This window comes from Mixophyes fleayi, chromosome 8 (genome assembly GCF_038048845.1).
Source record: "Mixophyes fleayi isolate aMixFle1 chromosome 8, aMixFle1.hap1, whole genome shotgun sequence".
NCBI classification, from domain to species: domain Eukaryota; kingdom Metazoa; phylum Chordata; class Amphibia; order Anura; family Limnodynastidae; genus Mixophyes; species Mixophyes fleayi.
This window is the reverse complement of record NC_134409.1, coordinates 132,412,708-132,424,450: the sequence shown is the minus strand read 5'-3', so window position 1 is coordinate 132,424,450 and position 11,743 is coordinate 132,412,708. Positions and strand designations below refer to the sequence as shown.

The 11,743-nt window shown below is 41.7% G+C and overlaps 1 protein-coding gene across 1 annotated transcript; it reads right to left on the bottom strand.

Moving 5' to 3' along the window:
• Positions 1-274: 274 nt before the first annotated feature.
• On the bottom strand, positions 275-11,481 carry RPN1 (ribophorin I). The gene is made up of 9 exons (XM_075183617.1): positions 11,158-11,481; positions 7,891-7,955; positions 6,058-6,364; positions 5,458-5,667; positions 4,498-4,690; positions 3,356-3,455; positions 2,478-2,736; positions 1,645-1,890; positions 275-1,344 (listed from the first exon to the last, which is right to left on the bottom strand). Exons 1-9 carry the CDS (start codon positions 11,380-11,382, stop codon positions 1,162-1,164), a joined length of 1,788 nt encoding a protein of 595 aa, XP_075039718.1. The 5' UTR covers positions 11,383-11,481; the 3' UTR covers positions 275-1,161.
• Positions 11,482-11,743: the final 262 nt, after the last annotated feature.

The window sequence follows — 11,743 nt, the reverse complement described above, 5'->3', positions numbered from 1 at the left end:
AATGGATATTGCAGTAGGTGTGTGGACTGAAAACTACAATTGTGCCAGAAGTGATCCCAACAATCCGCCTGGTCTCATCTGATCTCGTCACCCCCTTACGGCGCTCTTTAGGATTGGCTTGTTCAATTCGTCCATCATAGACTTACAGCTTTGTCTATTAATATTTCTGTTTAACTTCGTTATCTTTATAACCGCTTTGTTGTTATGTGCCGTCGAAGCGTTCGTCTTGTAAAAAAAAACACGCATATGTTGACAAACAAAGATAACGAAGCCGTTACATCGATAATCCCTTCTTTATTATCGTTTGGTCACACAAACACAAAAACTGACTCTGTACAGATTCTAAACAGACATCTCAGTTTTCCTGACAGGCGGAAACGTACAAGAGTAGAGACAGAATATCTGCCGCCTGGGTTCATATCATATAAAAAATAAAAAAAAAATAAAACAGACATTTTCAGAGGAGCAGCACAGAAACTGCTACAAGAGAAAAGTATGATAAATGAACCATTAAAAATGTCTGGCTCAACCTTCAGGGTGACGTTTCCAACCTTAGAAGCAGGACAGAAACAAACAAACAAAAATCTCTATTCTCATTCACCACATTCCCCATTACCACTCGTCCCAACCAATCAAAATTTAGTGAATCCCCTGGGAGCATATTTAGGCAATCTGCTAGTGAAGTGTAGTTTCTTGTTTTGGTAGATCTGTAAGGAAGTGATCATGAGAACCCAGCACTGACTGCAACTACCAACCAGCGATTGCCACCGATTAGTTTAGTAACTAACAAGACTGTCTGGTCTTATCCCTTTGGTGTTTGCAGGGGGGAGAGGGGCCAAGAAAAGAATTACTCAAACTGAATTGGCAGTGAAATATATTCTCAGGGGAAAGAAAATCATACAAGATAAAAAAAAAAAGACTTGGAATAAGTGATGGCTCCTGCGCAAGGGCGCACAGTTATGCCGTAATCTCAAACGCTGAATTAGATTCTTAATGCAGGCGTGGACAAATAGTGTAGAATTCAGGAGTCGGTAAAATCTAAGAGTCTTTTTTTAGAACCTAGGAAAGATGAGCGCCTATAGATTGTACACCAAAGAGGTCACGACCCGCTCCTGGGCTTCGTCCAGTCCTTTATTTTTTTCTTAAGAACATTTTAAACGGTTACAATGCATCAAGAATGTTGTCGATCTTATTAACCAGCTCCTGGCGCTTGTTAGCGTGTTGCTTTTCGCTCTCTATGTAATTGTCCTTCTTCAGCTTGCCGGCGACCAGACGCTCCGCTTCCGTAGAACATTTCACCACTATCTCCTTCACTTGGCTGTCCAACTTCTGGATCTCTGCAACCTGTAGACGAAGGGAGGAATCTATTATATGCATATATTACACATCTATAGATTTAACCTTGTCCTACTGTTCAGCCCATTGCTATGTACATCTACCACCTTCTTTGAGGTTCAAAACCTCCCACCGACCACATACTCCTGCTTCACTGATCCTTGTGGACGAAGCTTTGAAATATACATATGAAAAACTAACAAACAAAAACAAATTGATTTTGATATAGTAGGGAACTTAAGCAAGATAAAAAAAGTAGGTGCACAGCAGAGAAAAAAAAATATTTTTGGCAAAAGAGCTCACACTCACCTTATCACACAGGTCGGAGCCTTCGGCCTTCAGTTTGGACTGCAGAGAGGCAATCTCGTTCGTCAGGTTTTTGTGTTCCGTCTCCAAAGCTTTTTTGCCGCTGTTCAGCGTAGAGATGTCCCGCGACTGCTTGTATTTGTTCACTGCTTCATCAAAGTGCCGGTACAGACCAAGCCTCTTATTTACCAGGGTGAGAATCTGCTCCGTTATGCAGGCAGCTTTCATCTTGGCTTCGGCTGCTGGGTCCTGTTGAAGCAAACAGAGAAGGAGTCTTTCAAAGTTCCCCAGCAAAAAATCATTTCATCACTGGATTCAACGCGGGAAAAAGACAACAGACTGGAGTCACATTGGATTTTTTCGAACGCTGAGCTTTTTTTCCCCAGACGTAAGAGATGTTCTTAGGCTCATCTAGCGACAGTGAAGGGCAAATCTGCTTTCCCGTCAAAAACAGCAGCGTTTCACTTGTGAGAACTCTACATGTGGTGCTTTTATGGTGGGGGGGAAAAAAAAAAAGCTGTGTTCTAGAAAACCAATGAAACTCAAGTCTTAAGCGGTATTTAATTTTAGTTTAGACCTGAAACGCACAGGGTTCAGACACAGTGCAATCCCCACTTGTGTCCTCACTCAACACTGGCTGGAGAATACAGATTGTCCATGACCAATAGCCACGGACAAATGAACGTAGTGGGAAAGGGCCAGGCTTTACCACTCAAGAAACAGCAGACCCAGTATATACCGGCTGCCGAGAGTCCAGTAATTACGCGGCTTGTCACCGAGCGGCCATGCAGTAACGTTAGATAGCCTTATTACACTCCGTAGGAAGAGAGACCAACCTTTGTGATGGAGAAGTCCAGCCTGACGTAGAGAATGACCGTGAAGAAGAGGATATAGAAGACTCCCACCACCAGCAGAGGCTCTTGGAGCATCAAGATCTTGTTGAACGTGTAATGGACCACAACGTCCTGGATGTGCTGCTCCACCAGATTGTTCTTGTGAGCAACGATGACTGGGCGGCCAAAGGTGTCTAGATAAGTGTAGTGCAGCTCGTCTGGGGCGCGGTTAACGTCATAGGGGTTCTCTACATGGATATGTCTGGAAAGAATATTAAATTATGAGGTCCAGGAAATGGAATACTTATATGTTTTTGGGTCAAAGGAGCACTGAGAGGAAAGAACATTTGTATACATAAAAGGAGTATTTAATAATGTACAACTGTGATGTAACCAGTCTGATAAATCGCTAAGGATTACAGCACACTTTTGGACAACGCCCCCGTTTTGAGCCTACTTTACCCAGCCAAGCTTAAGGCAATCTTGCGCTGATTTTGCAGTGCCTGAAGAGGTAGTCCTTCCATGCCTGTCACATAGAGCTCAATAGAAGTGTTCTAATTCTAGGGGAGAGAAACGGGTGGGCTCTCTTCTGGCGGTGGAAGCTCAGAACAGGATCAACTCACGATGACTTAATTACTTCAGTCAATAGGAGTGTGAACCTGGGTGAGCATGAGCTCTAGTGCGACAGGAACCAGGACGTCTTGAGGCTAATAGAGTATGTGCAGAATGCCATTAGCCTAAACAACCAGGCCGCTCTACAGCACATTTTGCAGGACTCTCATTCCACTGGCATGAACGTCATTTATCGCACAAACGTTACTCCTGTCTTGGGGACCCTCTGACATTAAAGGAGGCAACATAGTAAAACATCTGCTGCTTACTTGGCTCCTTCAGGCAGGATGAGCTTAACGGTGAGTGAATCCACAACCTGTTCATCGAATACATGGTCAATAAACCTGATCTTCAGAGCGTACTGGTCACCTGTAGACGGAGAGAACAAGGACTTATCAGACGGCCAGTAACCATTCTGACACCGGAGGTAGGGCTTCCGTCCCCAAACCTCAAACTCCAGAATCAAGAAGAAATATGGACAGGCTGCAAATAAAACGCTCTCTGCCGCCGATAACTGGATTCATTTGGGTCAGTGAACGATGCAGAAACTGGACCCGCAATGCATTAGATGACTGTATAGATAGAACATAAATGTACCAGGCTGGATATGTCACTAGAATTTATGGTAACAGGAAGAAGACTCCAAAATATAGTTGACAGAATCTCTATTGTAGACTTTATTTTAGAACAGTAAATGAAACAGGTTAGCCAAATTCACTTTGATTGTCACGGCACATGATTTTGGACTTATTGCAATAGTTTAACACTGGTTTATTAAGAAAAAGTGACTCGTACGGCATCCTTTACAAACCAAAACATGTGGGCACCACTGCAGTCCTCATCAAGCCTAAACCGGATCCGATTGGAACTTCAAAATTATTTGCAAACAGGACAAAGAGGGACCCATGTGATCTATACGGTTACTTGCGAACTAAAGAAAAGAGTAAGGAGCCTCCATAGGTCCCTACCGGGAATACAGCAGTCACAAGTAGAACCAAAATGTGCACAATTAATTATACCAAGATACTAACAGATATGCAGACAGAGGCATTGTATTACCTTACTGTCCTTCCCCTCAATAGGAGACACAAATCACTTTTGCTGTGGTACAATATTCAGGTTGTAGCTACTACAATCCCCTTTAGAATGAAAGAGGGTAATGTGGCTTTGGTGGTATAAGACAGGTTTAATGTAACCTGACTGTCTTGCAACAAGCAACAATACAGAAGCAATGTGTGCTACACCCTTTAGGCTGAAGGAGAACAATTGTTCATAGTCATATTGCACACACACCAGATAAACACAGATACATTGTACGTAGCCGGGTCTAGGAAATAACCGTTAAACTCATGTGATCAGTAAGATAAAGGCACAGAAGCCAAAATAAGCAAGAACGAGCCGACAGACTTACCCAGATTGTACAGGTACTCGTAGCTCGGTAGGTTATAACCGATGGTATAATGAGTCTTCCACCCTCCGAATAGTGGAAACCTGGGCCGGATCTCCATCTCTACCGAGTCGTCGAGAACCATCAGGTGGCTGGTAGAGATGTTACCAATCTCATCTCTGTAATACACGTCCTGGGCGGCAGCTGGAAGAATGGTCTAAGACAAGGAGATTGACCAGAATAAGATTCAGTGTCAGACAGCAAAGGCCCAGCGATTATTGAAACCTAAAATACAATTGGCACTTGGAGCCTTGCGGATTCATTTTAATATCCAAAACTTTTATTCGGTTTGGAACTCAGTAGATTGTTTTGTGAAAGGATTACTGCACGACACTTTGGTGTCTCCTGAAATTTTAATCTTATGCAGAACAAATGATCCTCTTAAAATGAAAGTCTGATGTAATAAAACTCGCTGTACTCAATGTAAAATGTTTAAAATGGACAAATAATGGAAGTTAAAAAAACAAAAACAAAAATTATGGCAAAATACATTTTACAATATGGTAATTTTATATTAAAAAAACGGAAATAACATAACTCACAGTGCTATGTACTCTTATACAGACAGCATATATGGTTGTAGAAATCTCACTAGGCAGTTGCTGGTATCAGACACCAGCAGCCGACTAGTCACAACAGCCAGAAATCCTGAGGGTATAGATGTCCATCTTCCCCTATTCTGAAGCCCCCCTGAAATGTGTATCACAATACCCACCTAATTCAATACACAATAATCATTTATTTATATATAGCGCCAACATATTCCGTAGTTCGGTTAGCCTATCAAACACACCACATGTCTGTTTGAGGAGTGTTGTCTGACGAGCCAAAGTTTCATTGTTTAATACTGTGCTGTACTTAATAGTCCTCAATGATATAATTCCCCTTTAATTCAGGATTGCATTACAGGCGAATGTTTCTTACCTTAAAGGATTTGACAGATGATATTCCACTGTCAGGCTGTCTCTGGTAGTCATATCTTGAGAAGGGACCTTTCAGATAGGCTCCAGTGTGCTTTAAGTCAACAGTCTCCTCTACGGCAATGTTGCCCCAATGGGAGACTTCAACAATGCGGGTCATGCTGGCGATTGTTAGGAAGGGGCTATTGTTCTCATAGTGCACCTTCAGGGGATCCTGAGGATTACATACAAAACGGTTAATGGAAAGTATATTGCTCAACAGAGTTATAAAGTATCTAGTCAAACGATATACACAAGGAGCAGCTTCTTAAACGATCTGATGAAACTATGATTAGGAAAAGCAATCAATGCTCAATCAATATTTAATAAAAAAAAGTTAACAAGATATATTTTAAATTTGACAAAACTATTACCCCATAATGCATCACTTTTTCATGTATTACTTGAACATAGTGATCCAACATTCAATGTCTTTGTGGGATAAAGTACGAACTATTGGATTTAACAGGTGGAAACTACTTAAAGTTTTTCCCCCACTTAACCTCGAGGTTCTCGACATTTTCCACAAACACAATGAAGTCTTTAAAACGTTGAAGACACTTACAAGACTCCAGGCGGCAACGTCTTTGAAAGGGCCGTATTCAATGGTGTCATCGGACCGGGACGGGTTGCCCAGCTTGGTGTAACTCTCCACGTTTCGGGAGGCCAGCTTGAGCCGTGTAGTCTGGGACGTGGTGGCGTAGGGGGAGTAGAAGTAGTGGCTGCCTTCGAAGGTTACAAACTGTTTATCCGCCTGTGTTATCTGGGTAGGGTAGGGCTTCAGGATGTGCGTGAAAACCGTCTCGATAAACACTTTGGTCTTCGCTCCGGGGGACAAAGAAGATGGAAGGAGGACAGTGAATTGTTTTCCGCTAATGGAAAATAAAATAAATAAATAAAAATTAGAAAAACAAAAATCAAACAACGTCCTAGATAACAAGTATCAAAGACTTCCTGACCCGGTGATACGTTGCTGTACACTTAACGTGACATTTGGGGCAGGTGAAAAGTAATTACAACACAAAATAAATAGATTTTTATTACAGCATAAAAAAATTATAAATAATTACAGATTTGCATTTTAATGTAGACTCAAACACATGACAGAGCCTCATGGAACAATTTTAACAGCCTCATCCCATTCATTATGGGACCATCTTTCAAGTTTGGGGGCGTGTGTCATTGGGGATGACAAAACATTTTAGTTTACCTATGTGAATTTTACATTCTCTCTTTTGGTAGCATATTGGAATTTATACCTTTTTATTTTACGTCTGTTACATGTGTGTGTGGGGGGTACAAGTAATGGCCTAAATTAAGGAAAATTAAACTTTCAAAAAGCTGCTTTTTAACTTTTGAAACATTTGGTGTAAGCCCAAACAGCGTTTTATTTTAACATTTAAGTGAGTGATCAATATATAAAGAGGGTTGTAAATATACAATATCATTTTAATTTCTACTTTTTAGTGGCAAATGGGGAGATCCATCAAACTAACCAGGGTTCTGTCTAAGAACCACTTAGATCCGCTATGTACAGTAACAAGGGTTTCAGGAACCAAATTAAACTCTTACCCTCTCTGGATCCCCCAATTATTACTGATAGACAGGGACTAGGGGTGTCGTAACACTCAGAAGAAATCAAGCACCATTCTCTGCCTTTTAAAAACGGAAGTGTAGATTTAAGAGGAAATCGCCAACTCGGGAAGCGGAATACTTATAGGTAACATGTCAATTGTTTAAATAATTTAATCAGGAAGAGATGCACAGGTGAGACATATGTCTACTGGCGCACACACGTAATTCTGCCCATAGTGGTTATAGAACGTATCAGAGATGGCGCTCCAGGAACGCTGCGCTTACACCAGCTATACATACAGACCGATATGGGCAACACTAGTACTCACTGAGCCACGAGAGAAACATTAGTGTGTCCCCAGCTTTACCAGGTGTCATTACTGCACTTCTCTAAAGGTATTTCATCCAATGACAGATTACACGATGAAACGAACCTTTAGTCCGATATCGCATTAGTGTGTACGCTCCCACAATCGTGTTTTATCATACCGAAGCACATCATGTCATTTGATTTGGTTTTATAAACTTCCTAAAAATCATGATCAACGATGGAACGATGTTGGGCAAATGTGGCAGTGTGTACGCACTAACTACCAGCAGCATAGGCAGATATCTGTAGAGTGTACAGAGTCTCGATCTTTTCAGCAGATGGTTATGAGAGATGAAGATCACAGACCTGAAGGTAAATGGTGCAGGTGTGTACGCAGGAATCTACATGATCATCGGGACTTAATCGATGGTGAAATCGTTACAGAAATCTGCAGTAACTTTCTGTAGTGTGCACTCAGGTAATAGTACAGACGCTACAGATAACCAGTCTCACCTTCTCCCCTTTGCTTTTGCTTCATGTATTTCCAGGTAGCCGTCCTCCTCTTCCTCTCCCTTCACCTGTATAACACACAAGAGGGCACATTATCAGCCTGATATAATCACTACATCCGCAGCTACAACAATCCATGAAGTGTGACGTAATGTTATATAAATGTACGGAGCCCGGATACATCACAGGAGTCAGGGAGCCTCCGTTTCAAATCCTAAACAATCTGCTGATCTCCAAACGTCTCTACATCACTTTGTCCACTCCCAACATAAAAACAGCCATATGTAATGTTCTAGGAGGGAGATATCTGGATAATGCACATGGTGTAGGGGGGGGGGGGGTCATCACTTAGTGGAAAGACTTAATATCCATCACGTAACCCACAGTTAGTTCTGTAACTAATACTAGCGCTGCTGTGTGCAACACAGACTAAGAAATTTGGAGGGAAAATACTAATTGAGGTATATTAAAGGACTGTTAAACCTATCATATATGTTGGTTTATAACAAGGAGTACTACTAGTTAGTCAATATATGCAAACGTTGTAGGAGGGTTTCAGAAATGGAGATATTACAGACATTGTGATCGTGGGGGAAGATTTTTCTCCTATACACACCAGATCCCTAGGATGCAAGAGCATCCAATTCTGGAACGACTTATAATTAAGACAAACATCTTATATTCAGCTACATAGCAATTGCAATACAACTCAAGTTGAGATTATATATATATATATATTTATTATACATACACACAAATGTTACAAGACATCTTTTTATACTGGATAAAGTTTTGTTTTCCTTTAACTAGAAAGCAGATCACAGTCAGATCTGTCTATTGATTTTCTTTTTAAAAACAGGTCCAATTCTCTGCATGACATTTATAGAAGCAATAAACAGCATCTTTCTGTTTAAAGATCTCTACTAGATTCTGTATTGAAATAACGATACTCAGGTTCCTCCCCACAAGCAGCTACAACTAAGAAGCCACCCACCCACCCTTCTACATCAATTAAGGAAAATATTTTACCAGTCGTAAAAGGTTTACACTGGGTTCTATTTATTCAGGGCCCCATCTGTGTGGAGTTTGTATATATCCTTATTCTGGGTGCTCCAGTTTCCTCCCAAGACCCAAAACATAGTGGTAAGTTAGTTAGATTTATTGATGTATGTCTGGTAGAGATCTTAAACTGTATGATCCAGGAGACGGGGTCCGATGCCAACGATCAGTGTTGTACCCAGAAAACTTTACCAGCCGGGTGGCATCAAAAAGGAGCCGGATGGGGGCCTTTGCACAAATTAAATGTTGAAATCCTGACCTTATATTGATTTAACCTCTAGATTAACATTTTAGATATTAATTATTCTCTTCTTAGAGGCCCAGTGGTCTGCAGCTTTGTCATAATCAAAGTCTATAGGATCTGGTCCCTATAATGAAATCAACATCAGATTATTCAGTGTGCTCTGCTTCATGCGATTCCTAAAACAGATTTTAATTCGTTTTAGAGTAGAAAATTATTTTTCCAGATACTGCACAAATGCTGGATATACACAAAAGACTCCCATGTAAGAAGCACCGTCTTTAAGGTTTACCAGCAAGTGAACTGCTGGCAAACGCGTGCTTTCTTTTATACAGGTGCCCTCCCCCTCTCCCCTGAAGTTTGACACCCCCCTGTGACGTAATATTGACACCCCCACTGTGATCCCATATTGACACCCACCGCTCATCCCACTGGTTTCCAACATTGACACCCCACTTCCTCGGTTTCCCATATTCTCGCACACACACACACACACACACACGTCCCTCATCCCCTGCAAAAATACCCTGACGCTAAGCACCAGGCACTGACTGTGACGAGCCGAACCGGTACTCATGCGATACGACCGAAAGTTGCGCCGACATTAGTGCAGTGCAACTTTGGGTCGCATCACAAGTGGCGGGCGTCAAGGGTCACTGCCTGTCGGTCGGCTCGTCACAACGAGTAACGAGTGCGAGGTGCTGGGACGGCAGAATATTTTTGCCGGGAAAAAGCGTGGGAAGAACACCGATGATCATTTTCTGGTAAGCGCTGCGGAATACGTTGGCGCTTTATAAAGAGTAATAAAATAGGCAGCATTTTTCTGACCCTAAAGTTTGAATAAACGCCCTCACCCAAATTGTAAAATATCAAAACGAATTCACCAGTTAAAACTTTTTAAATTTTTTTTAATTACTTTTTTCATATTAAAACTTTTTACTATAAAAACACATTACAACTGCACACATGGAGAATTACATTGAAGTCAGACAAGCAGCTGAGTTTGTGTCTGTATGAGGAAAATGCATTTGCAACAGATCATGTAATTCACAAAATTACTGCATCAGTAACAAAGTCTTAATACCATAATAGTGAACAACTTCTTAAAACCATTCATTATGCTGTTGATTTTACTATTCATTTATTTGTAAGCAATAGATCTAAAACAAAAAATAGTAAGATACATTTTACATCATTTGGGACAGACCTCCATATACAGTATAACATCAAACCAATGTATTTATAAAATAATGACAGTACAGGAGCTGCAGAGTGGGCTGAGCCCTGTATACAGGATAATGACAGTACAGGAGTTGGAGTGGGCTGAGCCCTGTCTATGTGCTGACGTGTCACACTACAGTGTAAGGAGCCAGAGGCGGAAGAGACAGACAAGAGACCTGTCACTGCGTCCCTAATACCCACAGCTCTGCCAACTCCTGCCCCATTATCTGCAAAAATATAACCAACCTCCATAACATAGCGCAGTGCTCACCAATCATACCATCTGCAGGCCCCAAAATATAATCTGCAAAGTAACTTAACATGGTAGATACACAAACGTACTAACATAATCTAATACAATACTACAATACCTAGCATGCATTTTGCAGATGCAATATAAAACACACAATAATAATTATATATATATATATATATATATATATATATATATATATATATATATACATATACACACACACAATCCTATTTGCAAAGTGTACACAGTACAGTGGGAACAATGAAGTTCAAACCACAACAATCTAACACACACACATATATATATATATATATATATATATATATATATATATATATATACACACACACACACACAGGTAATATACTAATAATGAAGGCGCAGTTGCTCAGCCATAGGCCGGTATGACAGTAGCTGCAGATCACTATATTGCTGGTATATAAGGATTAATGCAGAACCCCCCTCCCCTCCATAGAGCCCCCCGTATACTGACCCCCAGGAAGGCCAGGTGCTCCACCAGCTCGGGCTCCAGGGCTATCAGGAAGGACTGAGCGGCTCCCGGCCCCGGGTTAGACAGCTTCACCTCGGCCGTCACTTTGGCCAGATGGCTGCTGATGTCCACGGTGCGCTTCACGTCCTCATTGACCAGGCCGTGGGCCCGGCAGGCGGCGAGCAGGGCTCCCAGGAGAAGGGCGGCGCGGATGGCGGGACGCTCCATGACCGGGGAGCGGAGGATGGAGGCGGATTACACAAGACACCCGGATCCTTCCTGCAGGAGCCGCTGGTGACAACTCATTCATCCGTCAGGGGGGAGCAAGATGGCTGCCGGAGGCCCCCGCGGCAGCCTAGCAACTAAAGGGTGTCCTCGGTAATGCCTGATGCAATATAACAACATATGTGGGCCGTGGTCAGGCTTTAGTCAGTTTATGCGCAATATATTTATAGGTGAAGTCATGTCAATTTCAAATATACTTAATAAGCTACAATAAACAGTAAGTATTACTAACACATCTACTTATTTAAGAACGGGCGTGTAAAGGACAGCTCAATGGACTGAGCGTTATAGCGTCTTTGGTTAC

Bases quoted from the DNA above. Each gene is read 5' to 3' on its own strand.
- RPN1 (XM_075183617.1), bottom strand. From the start codon at position 11,382: ATGGAGCGTCCCGCCATCCGCGCCGCCCTTCTCCTGGGAGCCCTGCTC. The intron at 3,456-4,497 runs GTAAGTCTGTCG...CTCCGTCTACAG, and splicing joins CGAGTACCTGTACAATCTGG to GTGACCAGTACGCTCTGAAG. The intron at 1,891-2,477 runs GTTGGTCTCTCT...TTGCTTCAACAG, and splicing joins TGGACTTCTCCATCACAAAG to GACCCAGCAGCCGAAGCCAA.